At 49.2% G+C, this 23,942-nt stretch overlaps 1 protein-coding gene across 1 annotated transcript in view; it reads left to right on the top strand.

Annotated features, from left to right (window-relative positions):
- The window catches only part of LOC141271497 (NXPE family member 1-like), a 132,788-nt gene that overhangs the window by 26,878 nt on the left and 81,968 nt on the right, over positions 1-23,942 (top strand). Inside the window, exon 2 of the mRNA XM_073681561.1 lies at positions 15,145-15,845. Coding sequence (XP_073537662.1) covers positions 15,145-15,845 — 701 coding nt within the window. The remainder of the gene's footprint in view (positions 1-15,144; positions 15,846-23,942) is intronic.

The raw sequence follows: 23,942 nt of genomic DNA, 5'->3' as shown, positions 1-23,942 counted from the left end.
CGAAAGCATGTAAACTGACTGTAAAATGGGCTTACACTATGATCATTCATTATTTTGTTACTTGAATATTTAATTAGTTACATTTTTAAAAATAAATTATTGTTATTATTTAATCACCCCAAGCCTACACCAGGTTTCACCCCTCTGAAACAAGTTCAGGCATCCTGCCTTAGCCTCCCATTTTACCTCTTCCTCAAGTAAAAATTAGAGTTTTGCCAACAATAAATTTACCCAGGGGCGGACACTTGTAACAGGGGGGGGGGGGGGGGGGGCAGGGTGGTAGTCAGTGGCAAGTGGCATATCAGTTTCAGTGTTTGGATCTTCACCCTGGCCCGCTACAGACAATGGGGAGAATCCCTGTGTGTGTGCGGTGTTGTGACACTGTGGAGGGAGCCTCCATACTCACTTCTGACCCGCCGTCCCAGGTGTCGACTCTTTTAGCCTTCAGAAGGAGGAGACCGGACAGTTTGATAAAAAACAAGTCTATTTTACTTGTCAAACAATCAGCATACAAAGGATAGCAGGACTTACACTTATTCACTTCTGCACCAAACAGAGGCACGTTCTTGGCGGTTACTGGCGACGGTACAATACTTGCGGCAAACTTTACTGGCAATTCACAGTTTAGGCATAGGACCTCCATATTACTAATGCAGCGCCACCCAGGTCGATGTGTTTCGCCGTGGAACTGCACTCAGACCAATCTTTCCTAGGGAACAGAAGTAAGGGAGCTTCTCCCACTATATTCTTCCAATACGTGCCTAGACCTCGCTGTCGCCGTCCATCTGACTGCAGCTCTCGGGCCTATCCAGCACTAGGGCCGTTCCCACCACCTCTCTTAGAAAGGTTCCTCAAAACGTCTCTTCCTCACTGTAGGTCCCCCAACTTGCCAGTGTCAGGGAGAACACTGTCGCACTGTAGTTTTGCTGAGAACACTTGCTTCCTTTTTCACTGAACCACACACACCCTTCTGTTGTACTTGTTCCTGTGTCCTCCTGACACGTCTCCACTCTTCACTGTCCCTGAACAACTAACTCAACTAATCTGGCCGAAACTAAACTCCCAGAGATACCTCAGTTCCCCCTTGTCACCGAGGGCAGCCCATCCTAGGTTAACCCTCTTTGTGCCCCCAACTACCATAAGGGTAATGTAGTACAAGTGTGAAACTCTGATGACTCTGCTGCCATCTAATGGCCGTATTTTATAATTGCCTTTCCTAATAAAAACTATTACTCAACAGTACCATTCTATAGGGGAGGGGAGTAGACAATCTCTCCACACCCCTCACACACTGTCAGCTTGGGGAAATGTGTTTGGGCCCCGCTCCTTTTATGGTAACAGAGATACAGACAATATATACTGTGTGTTTGTATATATATATATATATTCATTCATTCAGGGCCGGCATCACCATCCGTCGCACCAGGGCAAGTGCTTGGGCCCTGAGCAAGCGGGGGAGCCCACTCGCCGTCGGGGACACCGGCACGCTATGGGTCCCACGAGTCGGGGGGGGGCGGGTGCCAGCGCCTGCGCCACCACCCCCGTGCTTTAAGCTATTTGCAATACTTGCCTCTCCCTGTTCTTCTGCAGCTCCGGTGTCTTCCGCGTCTTTTGACTCTGATGTCTCAGGGCAGAGGGAGCAATAACGTCACTACAGCGCGCCCTCTGTGCTGAGCAGTCACAGTGTCAGAATGAAGCCCATTCTGTATTAAGCTATATATGGGGTCCATTCTGTATGGAACATTATATGGGGCCCATACTGTATGGAGAATTATATGGGGCCCTTACTGTATGAAGCATTATATGGGGTCCATACTGTATGGAGCATTATGTGGGGTCCATACTGTATGGAGCATTATGTGGGGTCCATTCTGTATAGAGCATTATATGGGACCCATTCTGTATGGAGCATTATTCTGTATTCTCATATCTATTATTCTGTATGGAGCATTATATGGGGTCTATTATTCGGTATGGAGTATTACATTCGGCTCATTATTATTATTATTATTATTTATTATTATAGCGCCATTTATTCCATGGCGCTTTACATGTGAAAAAGGGGTATAATACAAGAACAATTACAACATTGAACACAATGTGACAGCGACTGGTACAGGAGAAGAGAGGACCCTGCCCGTGAGGGCTCACAATCTACAAGATTATTCTGTACAAAGCAATATATGGGATCCATTATTTTGTATGGAACATTATATGGGGTCCATTATTCTGTATGGAGCGCTATATGGGACCCATTATTCTGTATGGAGCAATATATAGGGTCCATTATTCTGTATAGAGCTTTATATGGGGTCCATTATTCTGTATGGTGCATTATATGGAGTCCATTATTCTGTATGGAGCAATATATGGGATCCATTATTCTGTATGGAGCAATATATGGGGTCCATTATTCCTTATGGAGCTTTATATGGAGTCCATTATTCTGTATGGAGCAATATATGGGACCCATTCTGTATGGAGCATTATATGGAGCCCATACTGTATGGAGCATTATATGGGGCCCATACTGTATGGAGCATTATATGGGGTCCATATGTGGCGCCCAGCTGCGCTTGGTACCACAGATCCTAGAGGGGTGCATTACTGGATTTCTCCACAAGAGGCCCCCACAGCATACACACACCTCCACCTTCCACCTCAGACCACCAGAGGGAGCCCATTAGGGATATAAATAGGGAAGGTGGAGCTAGGCAGTTCATTCTAGTCTAGGAGTTCCTCTGAAGAGTTCCTGCAGTAGAGAAGCCTGAAAGAGGTCTGTCTGCAGTGGAGCTCAGTCTAGTTTAGAGAACTCAGTTGTAGCTCAGTTAGAGCTTAAGGTGAGTCAGCGCCATAAGATCGGTGAAGAGCGGCAAGCTGCCGTTAGTGTGAGTAGCCTAGTGAGGGCCCGAGCGTGGCCAAAGGCGAGTGGAAAGTGAGTAGCAGTGGGGGAAGAGGAGCTTACCCAGCTCACCCTGAAACATATACTGGACACCGGGTCCGAGCTTACTGGGATCTCTACGACCCAGTAAGGCATAACCGGAATCCCTGGAGAACTACAGGTCCCAGGTTCACCAGAGAGCTGATACGTAACAGAGCCAGGAGACACATAGGCCCCGTAAACTGGGAGCGTGTACTCCAAGAGAAGGCCCTACCACAACGTCAGCCGGTGCAGGACAGAGATAAAGTTAGGCCTAGCTTCAGGCAGGTCAGAAACTTACTACGCAGAGGCAAGAAACAAGAGGCCCTACAACCGCTCATTGGGGAGGATCCTGATATGCACCCTTCACCCTACAGTGCTCCGGGATGTGCCTGAATTACCACCAGTAATAGGTACTGAAGTGACTACCGTGTCCGTCCCCGTTCTTGTTCTGACCCGGCTGGGTCTCGCCTGTCCTGCATCCCCCTCTCCGTACGCTGCCCTGAGGCCTAGCTCCACCTGTGGGGAGCTATACCATCGAGCTGCCTTATTACTGGCCTCAGTGGACTGCCGCAGCGCTGGTGATTCTCACCAGAAACCACAGGTGGCGTCACGAACTTTCATAAAATTAACAAACAATCCCCTTTTAAAAGCTGACCCCAGGGTACGGGCCCGGGAGCCGACCACCGCGACATCCCCAAACGCCAGGCAAAGGCCCGGGTACCGAGTCGTCCCCATCCCCCTGGGCGTGTCACATACTGTATGGAGCATTATATGGGGTCCATACTGTTTGGACCATTATATGTATTCTCATATCTATGATTCTGTATAGAGCATTATATGGGGTCTATTATTCTGTATGGAGCATTACATGGGGCCCATTATTCTGTATAAAGCAATATATGGGGTCCATTATTTTGTATGGAGCATTATATGGGGTCCATTATTCCGTATTGAGCGCTATATGGGGCCCATTATTCTGTATGGAGCAATATATGGGGTTCATTATTCTGTATGGAGCATTATATGGGGTCCATTATTCTGTATTGAGCATTATATGGGGTCCATTATTTTGTATGGAGCAATATATGGAGCTCATTATACTATATGGATCAATAAATGGGGCTCATTATACTGTATGGAGCAATATATGGGGGTCATTATTCTGTATGGAGCAATATATGAAACTCATTATACTGTATGGAGGACTATGTGGTGCCCATAATTCTATATGGAGGACTATGTAGTGCCCATAATACTGTATGGAGGACTATGTAGTGCCCATAATACTGTATGGAGGACTATGTAGTTCCCATAATACTGTCTTGAGTATTATACTGTCCGGTCTGCACTGTGCGCTGCGAGGATTCACCGGTTTCTCAGCTATTGTGGAATTTACAATAGATATCACTAATGTAATATAAGAAGTGAAATCTTTGGCATTGTACTATACCTATATTTCTCTGCCGTACTTGTGCATCATGAATCATGGTATGTGTTAAAGGGACCCACTGGGACTCTTTCGCTCAGGGCCCACAAAAACCTGGAGCCAGCCCTATATGTATTACATAGTTTCATGTCTTATTATGTATATTAGCGCCCTTTATTACATTGTGCGCTCTCTTTTGCTATCTACCTCACCGTAACTTACATAACAAAAACAAGAAGAGAATCTGATATTTATAGAACCTGACCCTGTCTCATGGATGGCCCGTAGCTGACTGCTGTTGTGTCATTATAAAATTTCTACTGTGGGTCCATTGTTGCAACTTTTCCTGGTGTCTGCACCTAATTTTTGGAAATGTGTGGACTCCTAGTTGGGTCTCCTTCATGTGTGTTGCCTGTAGCAGTAGGGCTCCCAGGCCAGCAGGCCTGCACTTACTTTCAGTCAACTACCTGTCTTACTATCCTTAAATTTTTCGAACAATAATAGTCTATGAAATAAGTCTTAATTTGAACTTAAAATCAAAGCTGTAAATGCTGGCCCAGACCCTGATACCTCATGTATGACCCATGCCTGACTGCTGCTGTGCCATTATAAAATTTCTACTGTGGGTCAATTGATGCAACTTTTTCTGGTGTCTGCCCCTAATTTTGGAAATGTTTGGACTCCAAGTAGGGTCCACTTCATGTGTGTTGCCCAAATTTGGCAGAACTCTCAGAGCACCAGGCCCAAACCTGTCACTCATCCACCTGTTACTGATCAATGTTTAAGCTAGAAATGCTGGTCCAAGCCCTTTTCCAGGCCCTGCCCCATGCATCCATGCTGCACAATTATACTATTTGTACTTTGGGTCAATTGATTCCACTTTTCTTGGTGTCTACCCCTAATTTGAGCTGTTTTGGCAACTTTGGTTTTGCCTCCCATTGAATTTAATTGGGTTGGATATGTTCGGCGAACGTCGGGATGTTCGCCGAACCGAACCTTGAAAGGGTTGCTTATCTCTAGTCCTGGGACTTCTCCAGGTTGGGGATATTGGCTTCAGGGGTTGCTTCCTCATCCTGCTTTCTAGCCAGTACAATGAAAGGAAATTCACAGTTGACATTATGTGAATTTTCATAGATAATTCCTGGTGGCTTACTGGTTGCTACAGCTTTAGCGCATAAGGTCCACAACAGAGGAAAATCTTGACCAATAACAATAGCATGCAAGTCCCTGACAACTCCCACAGTCAGTGCATATGTTGACCTGGGCCATGGGATATTTCTTGGCATCTCCATGGATACACCTTATCCCCACCCCTTTCCCAGGGACTAGCAGATGCGGAAGTGTGAGTCCAGAAGTCCAGTCACTTGATACCGTTCACAGTCACCTGGCATGCCTGAGGCCCCTTGCCAGGAAGAGGAACTGCACTGCAGGCAGGGTAGGAAAAGTAGGAGTAGTGCCAGCCTGTGCTGCAGTCCATTGGTTCTGAGACCAATGGAAAATGGGCTGAAATATGACCCGGGGAATGACACAGCCAACAGACAATAATACGAGATGAATCCCTTGAACCAGGCTCTCACCCCTCCTGGTTCTTCATGTGCTCATTCATACATGGAATTGGACCCCTTCTTTTGGACACCCCAGAAAGGTGACTTCAGGCTCCCTTGATTGCTCAGGGAGTTGTCCACAGCCAAATATCTTTCCATGAGGCTCACAAGGTCATCTGCCTTCTGAGGAACTCCTTGTACATCTCAGCTTTGCACGGTTTTCGACCATGTGTGCCAGACAACAGGTCTCAAACTGCAGCCAGTTTTACACCAGGTGTAACAGGTCGAACATCTGGGACAAGGGAGGATTGTCCTTTGGTAACACCAGAGGTGCACCTGTTGCTCCCTGATAGCCAGAGTTATGACCAAATGTGCCATAATCTCTGGCTTCAGCTTGCCGTTCTCTTTGACATCCTGCAGAGTAAGGTCATAGTACGCTTTCTGTGGTTCCCCAGTAATGAACGGAGCTAGGACCTCTGATGATTGCTTTGGGGGCAGTTTCTCTCTGTCTGACACTCTTTCAAAGACATTCAGAAAAGCCCTGATGTCATTGTCCAGAGTCATTTTCTGCAAGACCTCACACGTTTACCATCACTTTGGCTGGGGGGAGGTGCCATCTTCCTGGCCCAGTCACTTTCTGCCAAGAGAGCCATCTACTGCTAATGCTGCTGCTGTTGCTGAAACTGCTGCAGCTGCTTTAACTGCTGATACTAGAGATGCTGCTGGATCAGGAGTTTGTTAAACAGTTTCCTGTTCAGGGCCACCATCAAGGCATTATTGCCATTACTGGCTATGGGACCCAGTGAGCAGAGGGGTCCAGACGGGGCCTCCTCCCTCTCCTGCTCACAGGGCCCAAGCGGCCAGATTCTGATGGTTCAGTTGCTGAATGTGCATCCTCAGACGCACGTTCATTTGGAATCTATTAACACGCAGCAGCCAATCACAGGCCAGCAGCTGACGTCAGCACGCATATCACTGGCATATGATGTCACTGTCATGTGCCTTAGATGATGGGAGAGCCGAACGCTGCTGGACCGCAGCAAGGTAAGGAGAAACTTTATTTTTATTTTTTTTACTTTTTTTTGTAAAGCTGCACTATGGAGTCAAAATGGAGAGACATGGGGGCAGGATGGGAGACATGGGGGGCAGGATGAAGACATTAGGGGCAGGATGGAGACATTGGGGGCAGGATGGAGACATATGGGGGCAGGTTAAGACATTGGGGCAGAATGAAGAGACATGGGGGCAGAATGGAGAGACATGGTGGCTGGATGGAGATATTGAGGGTAGAATGGAGACATGGGGGCAGGATAAGACATTGGGGCAGAATGGATATACAGATGGATATATAGATGGATATAGGGATGATAGATGGATATACGGATGGATAGATACTGTAGATATACAGATGGATAGATATACAGATGGATAGATGAATAGATGGATATACGGATAGATAGATGGATATATCAATGGATAGATGGATGTACAGATGGATATACGGATGGATAGATGGATGGATGATATACGGATGGATAGCTGGATATACATATGTGAGTGAAATATATAATCAGTGCTTTGTGTTTGTAGCTTACTGTACATGTAATTTATTAATAAATGGTTACATTTCAGAAAAAAATAGCGTGGGATCCCCCTAAATTTTATTAACCAGCAGAGGGAAAGTGGACAGCTGGGGCTGATGTTTATAACCTGGGAAGAGAGTGACACCCATTGAGCTTCCCAGGCTATTAATATCAGCCCACAGCCGTATACTTAGCCTTTACTGGTTATTAAAATGAGGGACCCCCCAAAAAAATGACGTGGGGCTTCCCCTATGATTAATAACCAGAAAACGCTAGGCAGACAGCTGCAGGCTTATATTAATAGCCTTGGAAGGAGCCATGGATATTGGCCTCCTCCTAGGCTAATAACATCAGCTCTCAGCCGCCCCAGAAATGGCGGACCCATAAGATGCTCCAATTTTGGCACTTAGCCTCCACTCTTCCCACTTGCCCTGATGCGGTGGGGTAATAGAGTTTGGGTTCATGTCAGCCTTGTATTGGCAGCTGACATGAAGCCCAGGTTAGTAATGGAAAGGCGTCTATAAGATGCCCCCATTACTAAAACCATAGTCAAATTGTTAAAAAAAAAACACCCAGAATAAAGTGTTTTCTTTTAAATAATGACACAAACTCCTCTATTTAATAATAAAAAAAACCATATACTCATCTGTACGCCCATTTCACTTGTTACACACACGCCGCTAGGTTCAGATAGGGACGAGACCGGTTACATGAATTCTTTGGAATCCTGGGGGAACCGTTACTCAGGGCGATCATAGAACATGTGCTGCAGCTTCTCTCAGGCACACAGGGGTATTGATCCTCAGGCACAGACCTGTAGGTTGTTTCACTTGTTGACCAGACGCACTTGAAAATAATCCTCATAAACGATAGAACAGTAGCATTTAATAAGAAGCCGCACAGCCAGTGCAAGTTAAGTCTTATGAGCAACAGGCTCCAGTGACAACCAATACAGTTTCCTTAGCAGCACAGCAGTTCACAGTCTTCCCAGTAGTACAGGACAGCACAGTTCTAATGCAAAGGCACATTAATGAACACAGCATTCTTTACAGCACAGTGAGATGGAGGAGGGGAGGGTTTGCTGAGGGAGATGATCCCTGTGACTCCCTTTCTTCCAGTCCTTATCTTTCTGCCTGACAATACTCTGCACTGCTAGTTGAGGAACTCTACCTGACCTGTGCTTAGCTTCACTCCTGACTTGACACCTTTTCACTTGCAGGGGCGCTTCTGTGAGATACAGAACACATACACCTCCTTTCTCTTCGGCTCCAGCCAGACATTAACAACTTCCCCACAATCCCCCTGGGGCTCTGCTAAAACACTCCTCTTCTCCTGTGACAGTGTTAACCCCTCTAGTTGCTGGATGCTTTTAAAGCACCAGCACTACTTCTGCATGTCACACTCTGCAAAAGCTCTACTTCTGCATGTCACACACTGAAGCCCATGTCTCCTGTAACAAAATTAAAACAATAAAGAAGCATAATACTCACCTGTCCTAGACGTGAAGATAATCCTCCAGATGCCTATGTCCCCTGTAAAAGAGTTAAAAAAAATAAACAACCATATTCTTTCCCTTTCCGACGTGCAGATAATAATCCATTTGTGTCCCGCGGCATGTCCAGCTCTGCTACATCCGCTTGACAGGCTGAATGCTGGCATGATGCTAGCGTTCAGCCTGTCAGGCAGCAGAGACACTAAACAGTGCGTGCTAGCACAGCTCAGTGCCTCGCGGTGGCATCAATTACGTGTGTGGGGTTCAAAATCAAGGAACTTCGTTCACTTCTATGCGAGCGCTGTGGGAAAGTTCTCAGGTTGCTCGCGGCGATGTGATTGAGGTGACTGAAGTTCATTGGTTATGAACCTCCACTCAAGTAATTGACGGCACCGTGAGGCATCAAATGGATAATTATCTGACATCATGATCCCGCAGTGCTGTGACCTGCAGTAGATCAAAGCTCCTGATTCCTGCTCTGTCACACAGATGACAGCATGGGAAACTACTTTTCGGAGCTTCATTTGGGTTCACGTTCGGGCTCGGGTGCTCAAACACGAACCTTTTTTGATATTCGGGTTTAGTCAACGAACCCGAACATCAAAACATTTGCTCATTAGTGATGAGCGAGCATGCTCGCTACTGCTCGGTGCTTGCCTGAGCATCTCACTGCTCAAGATGCTCGGCGCTCGCTGAGTATTTCCGGGGTTGCTCAGCGGGAGCTCGGGTCCCCTCCCTACATGTTTGGCGCTCTTTAGAGCACCAATGAACATGCAGGTATTGTCTGCCACACACTGTAATGCCGCAGCGTCATCGAGTCTATATCGGACCTGGCACCACCATGCTCGTCACAGTCTACTCGGTAACAGGCAGTGTAGGGAGAGGTGCTGCTGAGCTAGGGAGAGATTTGCTTGTTTCTTAGTTAGCGTAGGTATACCAGCATATATTATTCACATATCCATCTCAACTAACAGTCCTCCTGAGGACTAATCCAGCTGCATAGATATCAGTACTAGGCAGGCAGTGTATGTGGCAGACTGCAGTGCATATAGCAAGAGGGTCCATTCCAGTACTGATGCTTTTATAGATATTTCTAGAAATAGCCTCAGGTATCAGGAATAATTTTTTTTGGACCTTAATCCTAATTATCTGCTTAAAAAGCAATCCAGAGAACACAGTTTTTCTGCTCCATTTGCTTGTTGGCACTGCAGAATACAGCCAGATCCTTTCCATATTACAGCACTAAAAATCCATCTATTTAAAACTGTGGTTTGTCCGTCACACAGATCACATATAAGTGCGCTGAAAATTCTGCCACTTCTGGCCTCCATTGAAATTTTGTTGCAGTGTGTTAGCGAAGTTATTGACACCAGTTCACTATTAAAAATAGTTACCTACAGGCCAGCTATTTAAAACTGTGGCTTTCCATAACACGTATCACATATCACTGCGGTTCAAATCCAGTCATTTGTTTGTCCACTTGAAACGGGGCAAGAGGAGATTGCATGTAGCGATGCCCAAATATTTGAGCAGTCATAGTCACACGAAGTTGACGGTGGGAGACTGTCACAATAAGTGGACGATGATGAGACACAATTGCCAGAAAGTCAGGAGGAGGACCAGGGTGCGGAAGTGGAAGACAAGGTGGTGGATGATATACTAACTAACCCAACCTGACAGGGGGACTTACAGAGCGAGGACAGTAGCACACAGGGGGAGGGAGGCATAGCACCACAACAGGCAGGAAGAAGCAGTGTGGTGGCCACAGATAGAGGTCAGGCAACCATTCCCCGTAACATCAACACGACAAAAGTTGTCACTAGAACTGTTAGATCTTTCCGAGTCTGGTTGTTTTTTAAAGACTCTGCCGATAACCCCAAAAAAGCCATTTGCACCATCTGCCAGGCCAGCATCAGCAGTGGTAGCAAAACTACCAGCCTGGCCACCACCAGCATGATCAGGCACATGGCAGCAAAGCACCAGACTAAGTGGGCCGAACACCAAGGTCCAGGAACAGTGTCTGCGGGTGGCACCACTGTTTCTTCCCCTGTTGTGTGTGCACGCCAATCCTCTGTCCATGGTGCATGCGAAGATGCCTCCTGCCCTACACCTGTCATTGCACTCTCTCAACTAGCACCATCAGCAAGCACGTCCACGTCCTTGTCCCAGTGCAGTGCTCAGTTGTCCCTACCCCAGTCCTTGGAATGCAAGCGCAAATACGTAGCCAACGCCCCACAGGCCACATAACTAAATTCACACATTTCGTGACTGCTTGCGCTCGAAATGTTGTCTCTTAGCCTCATGGAGACGGAAGCTTTCCGCAACCTCATCGCAGTGGCTGTCTTTCGGTATTCGGTCCTCAGCCGCCAATATTTCTCCTGATGTGCCATCCCCGCATTACACGAGCAGTTACTGGGAAAGTCCACCTAACCACAGACACGTGGACAAGTGCTTGTGGGCAGGGATGGTACATCTCGCTGATGGCACACTAGGTTAACATAGTGTAAGCTGGGACCCAGTTGAACCTTGGGACGGAACACGTCCTCCCAACGCCGAAGATTGCGGGCTCTGGGTCAATCAGGGTTGCCCCCACATTTTACAGCTCCTGCACCTCCTCCTCCTCCTCTTCAGCATCCATCTCCGAAATGACCACATCAGTCGCAAGCTGGAAGCACTGCAGCACTGCCTCGGCCAAGTGGCAACAGGCTGTGCTGAAGCTAATATGCTTAGATGACAAACCACACGAAAATTGTCTGTGGCTGACACCGCTGAACCTACAGCCAGGCATGGTCATGTGTGACAATGGCCAGAACCTGGTGGCAGCTCTGAGGCAAGGCGAGTTCACACACGTATCCTGCCTGGCCCATGTGCTTAACCTCATGGTTCAGCGGTTTCTCAAAATGTACCCGGAGCTGTCGGATCTGTTTGTCAAAGTACGCCGCCTGTGTGCCCATTTTAGAAAGTCACCTACAGCTTCCACCGCCCTTGCCGTGTTTCAGCAGCGTTTGCAGCTTCCAGCTCACCGACTGGTGCGTGATGTCCCCATGTGTTGGGACTCTACATTGCAGATGTTGGGAAGGATTTGTGAGCAGAAGAGGGCAGTTGTTGACTACCAGCATCAACAAGGCAGTCAGTATTCAGTTCAGACTCCACACATAAGACCTAAGGAGTGGACATGGATGTCAGACATATGTACCATCCTCCAAAACTTTGAGGACTCCACCAAGATGGTGAGCAGCGATGACGCCATAATTAGCGTCAACATCCCACTTCTCTGTCTTCTGAAACGCTCTCTGCTCACAATCAAAGAGGATGCATTGCAGGCGGAGCACGATGAGATGGAGCAAGGAACCATACAACCTCATCTCATCTTAACATGGATTGAGTGACAATGAGGAAGAAGAGGAGGAGGAGTACATTGCCGACCGTTCCAACGTCCTCTGTGATTCCTCTATGCCTTATAATTACTGGGTCTCCAAGCTGGACACGTGGAATGAACTGGCTGTCTACACCTTGGAGGTTCTGACCTGTCCTGCCACTAGAGTTTTGTCAGAGCGGGTTTTTAGTGCCGTCGGTGGAATTATAATCGATAGGGGCATCTACCTGTCAACTGAAAATGCTGACAGGCTTACTTTTATAAAAATGAACAAGGAATGGATTGGGCCAGACTTCTCAACACCACCTAATGATAGCAGCATAACCTAAACTCAAAAACAGTGTCTTTTTAGGGAGGTCTAATTCTATTCCAAAGCACTTCTGTCTTCACACCCAGACATGGCTTCCTGATTTTGTCTATTTGCTCTTGTCCTCCTCCATCACCATATCACTCACCAACATATCTACCATATCACCTCCTCTACGTGTCTTGCAAGGGACATTGGTGTTCCTCCAAATTTTTGGCAGCTTTTGCATTCACTGCATAGGCAAACAATATGGGAGACCCACTTCTTAATAATGGAAGCATTGTTTTTAGGAGGCTCTCCTACCTCTACGTCTCTTCCAAAGGGCATTGGAGTGCTTCCAAATTTTTGGCAGCTTTTGCATTCACTGCATAGGCAAACAATATGGGAGACCCACTTCTTAATAATGGGAACATTGTTTTTAGGAGGCTCTCCGACCTCTACATCTCCTCCAAGGGGCATTGTAGTGCCTCCAAATTTTTGGCAGCCCTTACAGTCACTGCATATGTGGCGCCCCTGCGGGTTCATTCGCCACAGAGGTACTACATCTCACTCATAGGTGTGGTACCCCACTCTCAGGTAAGGAGGGAACCACCCACCTACATCCAACACTACACCACTCCAGACCAGCAGGAGGGGCAAGATGCATGAATCCACTGCTGAGTACTGTCCCTGGTTGGAAGGGGGGAACCAAGAGAGGGGGAACCATGTAGTGGTTGTGGGTGGAGGAAGTAGATCAGGGGAGCACCATCAGGAAGAGTATAAGAAGGAAGGGAACCATCTAGAAGGAGCCAGTCTCCTGCTCCAGTGCTGGGAGCAGGAGTGCAGATCAGTCAGACAGAGGAGACAGAAAAGAGGAGAGCGAGTTGGGGAGCAGGAGCTCTGGAGGAGCTCTGCTCAGGAGGAGTGGAGAAAGGAGCAGGGCCTAGTCTGAGAGGCCCAGAAGGAAAGACTGAGAGAAGACGACGGGAGCAGAGGGAAGGCTTCAGAGACAGAGGGGATCCCAGGGGCACGGGAAGTGCAGGAAGCCACCCGTGCTCCCGAATCTACACGGACATGGAGGGATCAGGCCGCAGAGGGGACCGGCCCCTAAACTAGTGGAGAAGAATCAGGCTCGGTTAGATAACTGGAGGCTACTGTACTTTCAAGGTGCAGCTGCCAACTACCACAATTACATCGCCGAAAAGGTGGTCGCATAGGGTCCAGGGGACTGCACGTCACCTGCCAAGATCCAAGGCTACTGGCTTGGGACACTGATTGTGAGGTGCAGGGCAGGAGGGTGATAGCCAGCGCAGGGAAGACGACCGAGAAAGGAACATAGAACGGGGTCCCATTTAAGTACTCCTGAAATACTTGAGAGCTACTGAACCCCTTCCTTGGTGAACACAGGACGATGTGGGCGGTTATAATCCGGAAAGTGTAACCTGAGGTTACTTAACAACTTAACAACTGTGAGTAAAACCTGAAGACTGCACCCCACTGTGTCCGTGAATAATTGCTGCGCCATCACCAGCCCTGCACTACACAGCATCAGCAAGATCTACCTCATAACATCACTATTTCCTACGCTGGAGCTAAGCGCTGCCTGTGGAGAGCTGAACCAACTCTGCTGCGTCACCATCAGCTCCAGTGGATCTGCACCTCACCGGTGGCCCCATATAGCCACATACCACAGGTGGCATCACGAACATTATTTATCTCTAAAAACTTTATTCCCTTTTACTTTATTCCCCTTTAATTGAACGCCCTGGGTCACGGACCAAGTCACTGCCACTGTGACATCCCCCAGCATTGACCGGCCCGGCTACCGAGTACCCCACAGCCCAGGGGCGCATCACATACGTAATAACAGTATAGGAGACCCACTCGTTAATAATGGGAACAACAAAGCATAGCTGGCTGATGGCTCTCTAACAATAGCGAGGGCCGACTGCTGGCCCTTTAAGAATAGTAAGGGCCGCCTGATGGCCCTATAAAAATAGTCTTTGTGACTTTCAGAGTCCCTCCATCATAAATGAAACAGGATGTGTCTGATCATGTCTCACACACCACATGGCCAGATAAGGTTGTAAAATGTTAAAATGACATTTCCCAGTGAATGCATTTGTCTTGGTTGAAAGCAATGCAAAAGTGCAAAAACGCATCAAAAACGCTACGTGTGTACATAGCCCAAGGTGTGGAGGAGCATTTTTGTTTTTGTATATTTATTTTGCCTTATATACAAGTCATTACCCTGGAAAACATGTTCCTTAACATATTTCCCAGGAAAATCCATTTTGGTTTCGTTTTTGTATGTTTTATACTGATAGTGGGGCCGTGGCCAAACACATAGGTCTCTATACCAGCTGTATACACAAAACAATAATATATTTTTATGCATATTGCTAATGTTCTGTAAAATATGTCACATTGTAGAGAAACTTACCCCCTGCTGTAAATGAGTACAAAACGCTAAATGTCTGCTCTAAAATATCAAAATTGTGTATTTTTTTTTAGCTTTCCTCTGCAATGGTTTATTTACTTAAAAAGACTCTGAACTCTGAAGTAAAGCCTAGCTGTGGCCTTATCTCATTAGAAGAGGAGATTGTCTTCAAAAAGATGGCTCAAAGGATTAACACTGTGTCCCTTAATGACACAAAATTTGCATCATGCGCTAAGAAGAGCAAGGCCATTATTTTTAACCCAAGAATGAAGTACTGCACTGGAGACAAGTTAATTATCCAAATTGATATGTTTGATTATTTTTGTAATAGAAAGACATATGGAGGAGACTTCCTAAAACCTAGAATATACAACCCTGCTCTTAATGCTGGAGCCTCGGGAGTGGTGGAAGACTTCAACAATGGAACCTATCATGTCCACTTTACTTTATTTTGGGAGGGTAAAGTTTATATTTCGTTATTGCTTTACCATTCAAGCGAGGCTGTTTCAGCTATATGGAGAGCCAGGGACAACAACTATGATTTTATAACCTTTGTAGGGACATTCACAAATATTAGCCAATCCATTAAAAGTAAATGTGCATTCAAGCTGGACTCAGTAAAAGAAGTTTGTGAATACAGTAGACCTGAGAAAGATCTAGAGCCATTTTACTGCATCAAACAGGACAATTTCCATTGTGAATCCTTAAGTCTTCTCCAGTCCTTCAACCAAGATGTCTCCTTCCTCAGGAGCACAGAAAGGCCTCTGTTTAAAAGGTAAAAGGTCTACTTCAATATACAGGTATTCTTCTGTTCGGGATACAATGCTTTAGGTATTAGCTAGGTACAAAGTTGTTTTTGTAACAGATTGCCATGTAGCTCATGGATAGTACAGTCAAGTCCAGAAAGATACAGCATATGTTGGTTGTAGCGTCGGCGTCCCTGCCTCCTGCTAGGCAGGGACGCTGTTCCCCTCACCTCTCCGCTCCGTGCCCGGCGTCTTCCTCCCGCTCTGCTAGCAGCGCGCGCTCCTTCCTGGCCACGGTGCTTAGGGCGCGCGCGCGCTCCCCCTCTCTTAAAGGGGCCGCGCGCGCCGTCCTAAGGAGTCCCCGGCCAATGGCCGGAGGACTTCACCATATATAAGGCACCTCCTCCAAAATGGAGGTGCCCGAGCAATGTTGTAGCACAGTTCATCACTCTGCTTCAGCCCTCAGGTCCCGTTTCCAGTTACCTGCCAGTTACCTGCCAGTTTCCTGCCAGTTTCCTGTCTGATACCAGCCTGTCTCGTGTCAACCTGCTACTATTCCTGCGGGCCGACAGTCTGCCTACCAGCCCTGCCAGTCTGTCTATGGATCCGTCTGCCCGCTCACCTGGGAGCGCACATCTGCTACCTGCCTGCTAGCCTACCTGGAGGCTCCGCCGTCACGTGCTGTGACCACCAGCCTGTCCAGAGACTCTTGCCCGCTCACCTGGGAGCGCTCACCTTCTACCTGTCTGCTAGCCTACCTGGAGGCTCCGCCATCACGTGCTGTGACCACCAGCCTGTCCAGAGACTCTTGCCCGCTCAACTGGGAGCGCTCACCTTCTACCTGTCTGCTAGCCTACCTGGAGGCTCCGCCGTCACGTGCTGTGACCACCTGCCTGTCCAGAGACTCTTGCCCGCTCACCTGGGAGCGTCCACCTGCTACCAGCCTGCTTGCCTACCTGGAGGCTCTGCCGTCACTTGCCGTGTCCACCTGCCCGTTTACCCAGAGACTGTCCCGGTCACTTGCCGTGACCACCTGCCCGTTTACCCAGAGACTGTCCCGGTCACTTGCCGTGACCACCTGCCCGTTTACCCAGAGACTGTCCCGGTCACTTGCCGTGACCACCTGCCCGTTTACGCAGAGACTGTCCCGGTCACTTGCCGTGACCACCTGCCCGTTTTCCCAGAGACTGTCCCTGTCACTTGCTGTGACTACCTGCCCGTCTTCCCTGGGCGCCACCCGCTTCCTTACAAGGGCCGACCCCTTGTATAGTTGCTCAGAGGTTCCGCCTCCCAGACCCGTTACAGTTTGCTCGGGCCATGGAACCCGGTGGCACCCAAGCTCCCTCACTCTCGGACCTATGTCATGAACTGTCCCGTCAGAGGTCCCAACAGGAGTCCATCCTGGGTCACCTGCGGAATGTCAACTCTCGCCTGGACACTCTGACTGCTCCACCAACAACCACCGCTAGCGTCATGACCCGCAACCCGGCAGCGCCGCTGCCCACCAATACCTTGGTATCCTGCCCCGGACCCCAGCTTTCTGCACATCCTCGCTTCGGAGGCGACCCCGCTCAAGCTTGGGGCTTCATAAACCAGTGCACCCTGCACTTTGAACTCCTGTCCCACCAGTTTATCTCCGACCGGGCCAAAGTTGCCTTCATCATGTCTCATCTCACGGGGGAGGCACTGGCTTGGCTAAATCCTCTATGGGAGAGAGGAGACCTCCTGGTGTCCGACCTGCCAGCCTTTCTCACGGCTTTCCGGAAAGTCTTCGACGAACCCGGACGGAAGACCTCATCCGCATCGTCTCTGCTACGCCTCCGTCAAGGAGATCTCACCGTGGGCCAATATGCCATACGGTTCCGTACCCTTGCTTCGGAGCTGGCCTGGGATAACGACGCTCTGGTGTCTGTCTTCTGGGAGGGTCTGTCCAGCCGTATTAAAGATGAACTCGGCGGTCGGGACATTCCTACCACTCTCGACGACTTAATAACACTTGCCACCCGGATTGACATCCGGTTCCAGGAGCGCGCCAAAGAGGTCACCCGTGAGAGGAGGTTTCCACGTCTAGCCCCTACTTTCCAGAAACCCGTCACTCCCTCCGTTACTCCCCAGGCACACTCACCTGAGCCTATGCTGGTCGACCAGACCAAGATGGTCAAAACCCGTCAAGACTCACGCCGTGCCGAGGGGAGCTGCTTCTACTGTGGCAGTAAGGAGCACCGGATCCGTTCCTGCCCTGAGAGATCAGGAAACGCCTGTGTCTAGGGTCGCTCAGAGAGGTCGCCCTAGACAAAAGTAAACCCTCTCCATCCCTGATGCTGTCAGTCTCTATCACCTGCGGAGAGAACCGCTATTTCGAACTGGCTCAACTTGACTCTGGAGCTGCTGGTAATCTCATCTCTCAATCCCTGGTAGAGAGGTACCGCATTCCTACCAAACCTCTGGCCGTACCTTTATCTGTCGCCGCCGTGGATGGGGGCCTCTTACCACATCCTATCCAACTCATCACAGAATCCATAACTCTGCAGGTGGGAATGCTGCATTCTGAGAGCATCTCCTTTCATGTTCTACCTGGACTCTCTCACGCACTCTTGCTGGGTCTACCTTGGCTCCAGAAACATGCACCCGTGCTTGACTGGCAGACCGGAGAGGTCCTTCGCTGGGGACAGGACTGCCATAAGACTTGTCTAGTTCCCGTTCATCCTGCTCGTCCTTCTCCTACCCCAGTCAATCTACCCGGTCTACCGGCTCCCTATTGGTCTTATGCAGATGTCTTCAATAAAAAAGAAGCAGAGACATTACCCCCTCATAGACCATATGACTGTCCAATCGACCTGATACCCGGCTCTACTCCTCCCCGTGGGCGTATCTACCCTTTGTCCGCAGCAGAGACCCGGTCCATGTCTGAATATATTGAGGAGAATCTGGCCCGGGGATTTATCCGGAAATCTACCTCCCCGGCGGGAGCAGGCTTCTTCTTCGTCAAAAAGAAGGACGGCTCACTCCGTCCATGTATAGATTATAGAGGCCTTAACCAGATTACAGTGAAGAATAAATACCCCCTCCCGCTCATTCCTGAATTATTTGACCGCCTGAGGGGGGCTAGAATCTTCACCAAACTGGACCTCCGTGGGGCGTATAACCTGGTCCGTATCCGTCAGGGGGATGAATGGAAGACGGCATTCAACACCCGGGACGGCCACTATGAATATCTGGTAGTGCCCTTTGGTCTCTGTAACGCTCCCGCCGTCTTTCAAGAGTTGGTCAATGACATCTTCCGGGACCTTCTCTACTCCTGCGTAGTGGTGTACCTGGACGACATCTTGGTCTTCTCTCCGGATCTCCAGACTCACCGGAGGGATGTTCGTCAGGTCCTGCTCAGGCAGAACCACCTCTACGCTAAATATGAGAAGTGCCTCTTTGAGCAGACCTCGCTTCCGTTTTTGGGCTACATAATTTCTCAGACCGGCCTACGAATGGATCCTGAGAAACTGTCTGCCATCGAGAAGTGGCCTCGACCAGAAGGGTTGAAGGCTATTCAGCGGTTCCTGGGCTTCGCCAACTATTACCGCCTCTTTATACCGCACTTCTCTTCCCGGACTGCCCCAATTTCCGCGCTCACCCGTAAGGGCACTAATCCCAGAGAATGGCCGCCCGCAGCAGAGGAAGCCTTTCTTTCCTTAAAACAGGCTTTTTCTTCCGCCCCGGTGCTGCATCGCCCGGACGGCAACAAGCAGTTCTTCCTGGAAGTTGACGCCTCCTCCTCTGGAGCCGGAGCGGTACTTACCCAAAAATCATCTTCCGGGAGAATGGTAACTTGCGGCTTCTTCTCCAAACTCTTCTCTTCTGAGCGCAACTATTCTATTGGAGACCGAGAGTTATTGGCCATTAAGCTGGCTTTGGAGGAGTGGCGTTACCTGCTCGAGGGGGCTCTTCACCCGGTAATAATTTACACTGACCACAAGAACTTGGCTTACCTCCAGAGTGCCCAGAGACTTAACCCGCGCCAAGCCCGGTGGTCCTTGTTTTTTGCTCGCTTTGATTTTGTTCTTCATTTTCGCCCGGCTGACAAAAACATCAAAGCGGACGCCTTGTCCCGATCCTTTCTGGTGTCTGATCTCGAGGAGGAACCTAAACATATCATCGATCCCGCCAGAGTAATGCAGGTGGCTCCCGTGAGTCTAAATCGTCTCCCTCCCGGTAAGACGTTCGTCACTGTACCTGATCGGGAGAAGATCCTACACTGGGGTCACTCGTCTAAACTTGCTGGCCACGCCAGTCAGAAAAAGACCCTCCAGCTTATTACCCGGCACTACTGGTGGCCTACCCTGCACAAGGACGTAATAGACTTTGTTTCTGCCTGTGTGTCCTGTGCCCGCAACAAGGTTCCGAGACACCTGCCAGCCGGTCGCCTCCTTCCGCTTCCTGTACCTGCTGCCCCCTGGCAGCATATAGCTATGGACTTCATAACAGATCTCCCTGTCTCTGCCGGTTGTACAGTCATTTGGGTGGTCGCTGACCGTTTTTCCAAAATGGCCCATTTCATTCCCCTGCCAGGCCTCCCGTCTGCACCCGAGCTGGCTAAAGACTTTATCCGCCACATCTTCCGTCTTCATGGCCTGCCTCTCCACATCGTGTCGGATCGTGGGGTTCAGTTCACCTCACGCTTCTGGAGAGCCACATGTAAACTGCTAGACGTCACCTTGGACTTCTCCTCCGCTTACCATCCACAGTCCAATGGTCAAGTGGAGCGGATCAATCAGATCCTGACCAGTTACCTCCGGCACTTCGTTAATGCCCACCATTCAGACTGGGTGGATCTCCTGCCATGGGCCGAATTCTCTTACAACAATCACGAGAGCGAATCTTCCACCAAATCCCCGTTTTTTGTAGTCTTCGGTCAGCATCCTCGGATCCCATTTCCCGTCTCCACCTCGGTGGATAATCCGGCTGTGGAATCTCTCGTTAGCGAATTTTCCTCCATTTGGGAGAGTACCCGATCCGCACTCCTTCAGTCGTCCGAGCGGATGAAAAAACACGCTGACAAAAAACGCCTGGATCCTCCACAATTCCGTCCTGGAGATAAAGTCTGGCTCTCGTCCAAGTATGTCCGGCTCAAGATTCCCTCCTACAAGTTAGGGCCTCGGTTCATCGGCCCACTGGAGGTTATCAAACAGATCAACCCGGTGGCCTTTAAATTGAAACTCCCAGCCAACTTGCGGATCCCTAACACCTTCCATGTATCTCTCCTCAAAGCCGTGGTACTTAACTCTTTTTCCAAGTCTACAGGTACGCCTCCTGCTCCGGTTTCTGCTGAAGACGAGTTTGAGGTAGAGAACATTCTGGGCACCAAAAGGGTAAGAGGAAAGACCTTTTTTCTGGTAGATTGGAAGGGGTTTGGTCCTGAGGAGAGAACGTGGGAGCCCCGGGAGAACATCCATGCCCCTCTCATCCTTACTAAATTTCTGTCTGGCCTAAAAAAGGGGGGGCCTAAAGGGGGGGGTACTGTAGCGTCGGCGTCCCTGCCTCCTGCTAGGCAGGGACGCTGTTCCCCTCACCACGGTGCTTAGGGCGCGCGCGCGCACGCTCCCCCTCTCTTAAAGGGGCCGCGCGCGCCGTCCTAAGGAGTCCCCGGCCAATGGCCGGAGGACTTCACCATATATAAGGCACCTCCTCCAAAATGGAGGTGCCCGAGCAATGTTGTAGCACAGTTCATCACTCTGCTTCAGCCCTCAGGTCCCATTTCCAGTTACCTGCCAGTTACCTGCCAGTTTCCTGCCAGTTTCCTGTCTGATACCAGCCTGTCTCGTGTCAACCTGCTACTATTCCTGCGGTCCAACAGTCTGCCTACCAGCCCTGCCAGTCTGTCTATGGATCCGTCTGCCCGCTCACCTGGGAGCGCACATCTGCTACCTGCCTGCTAGCCTACCTGGAGGCTCCGCCGTCACGTGCTGTGACCACCAGCCTGTCCAGAGACTCTTGCCCGCTCACCTGGGAGCGCTCACCTTCTACCTGTCTGCTAGCCTACCTGGAGGCTCCGCCGTCACGTGCTGTGACCACCAGCCTGTCCAGAGACTCTTGCCCGCTCACCTGGGAGCGCTCACCTTCTACCTGTCTGCTAGCCTACCTGGAGGCTCCGCCGTCACGTGCTGTGACCACCTGCCTGTCCAGAGACTCTTGCATGCTCACCTGGGAGCGTCCACCTGCTACCAGCCTGCTTGCCTACCTGGAGGCTCTGCCGTCACTTGCCGTGTCCACCTGCCCGTTTACCCAGAGACTGTCCCGGTCACTTGCCGTGACCACCTGCCCGTTTACCCAGAGACTGTCCCGGTCACTTGCCGTGACCACCTGCCCGTTTACCCAGAGACTGTCCCGGTCACTTGCCGTGACCACCTGCCCGTTTACCCAGAGACTGTCCCGGTCACTTGCCGTGACCACCTGCCCGTTTTCCCAGAGACTGTCCCTGTCACTTGCTGTGACTACCTGCCCGTCTTCCCTGGGTGCCACCTGCTTCCTTACAAGGGCCGCCCCCTTGTATAGTTGCTCAGAGGTTCCGCCTCCCAGACCCGTTACATTGGTCCTCTAAAGATAAACAATCCCCTCTAGAAAAAGTCCATGTAATTAAGAAATTAATCACAGTATACAGTGGGTACGGAAAGTATTCAGACCCCTTTACATTTTTCACTCTTTGTCTCATTACAGCCATTTGGTAAATTCTAAAAAGTTCATTTTTTCTCATTAATGTACACACTGCACCCCATCTTGACTGAAAAAAAACAGAAATGTAGAAATTTTTGAATATTTATTAAAAAAGAAAAACTGAAATATCACATGGTCATAAGTATTCAGACCCTTTGCTCAGACACTCATATTAAAGTCACATGCTGTCCATTTCCTTGTGATCCTCCTTGAGATGGTTCTACTCCTTCATTGGAGTCCAGCTGTGTTTAATTAATCTGATAGGACTTGATTTGGAAAGCCATACATCTGTCTATATAAGACCTCACAGCGTACAGTGCATGTCAGACCAAATGAGAATCATGAGCTCAAAGGAACTGCCCAAAGAGCTCAGAGACAGAATTGTGGCAAGGCACAGATCTGGCCAAGGTTACAAAAGAATTTCTGCATTACTCAAGGTTCCTAAGAGCACAGTGGCCTCCATATTCCTTAAATGGAAGAAGTTTGGGACCACCAGAAGTCTTCCTAAACCTGGTAGTCCAGCCAAACTGAGCAATCATGGGAGAAGAGCCTTGGTGAGAGAGGTAAAGAAGAACCCCAAGATCACTGTGGCTGAGCTCCAGAGATGCAGTAGGGAGATGGGAGAAAGTTCAACAAAGTCAACTATCACTGCAGCCCTCCACCAGTTGGGCCTTTATGGCAGAGTGGCCCGATGGAAGCCTCTCCTCAGTGCAAGACATATGAAAGGCTGCATAGAGTTTGCTCAAAAATACATGAAGGACTCCCAGACTATGAGAAATAAGATTCTCTGGGCTGATGAGATGAAGATAGAACTTTTTGGTGATAATTCTAAGTGGTATGTGTGGAGAAAACCAGGCACTGCTCATCACCTGCCCAATACAATCCCAACAGTGAAAGATGGTGGTGGCAGCATCATGCTATGGGGGTGTTTTCCAGCTGCAGGGACAGGACGACTAGTTGCAATTGAAGCAAACAGAAATGCGGACAAGTACAGAAATATCCTGGATGAAAACCTCTTCCAGAGTGCTCTGGACCTCAGACTTGGCCGAAGTTTCACCTTCCAACAAGATAAGCACACAGCTAAAATAACAAAGGAGGAGTGGCTTCAGAACAACTCTGTGATCATTCTTGACTGGCCCAGCCAGAGCCCTGACCTAAACCCAATTGAGCATCTCTGGAGAGACCTGAAAATGTCTGTCCACCAACGTTCAACATCCAACCTGACAGAACTGGAGAGTGGTGGTCATGGGGGATTCCCTGTTAAGAGGAACAGAGGCCGCTATCTGCAGACCAGACATAACCTCAAGAGAAATGTGCTGTCTTCCAGGAGCAAAAATTAAAATTAAAGATGTGTCTGACAGGATATCAAGACTCTTCAGACCTACAGATCACTACCCATTCCTGCTAATACATGTGGGGACAAA

The sequence above is a fragment of the Phyllobates terribilis genome, unplaced genomic scaffold, assembly GCF_046119375.1.
Source record: "Phyllobates terribilis strain yellow unplaced genomic scaffold, ASM4611937v1 Scaffold_5__5_contigs__length_657084704, whole genome shotgun sequence".
Taxonomy (NCBI): domain Eukaryota; kingdom Metazoa; phylum Chordata; class Amphibia; order Anura; family Dendrobatidae; genus Phyllobates; species Phyllobates terribilis.
This window is presented reverse-complemented; position numbering and strand designations above follow the sequence as displayed.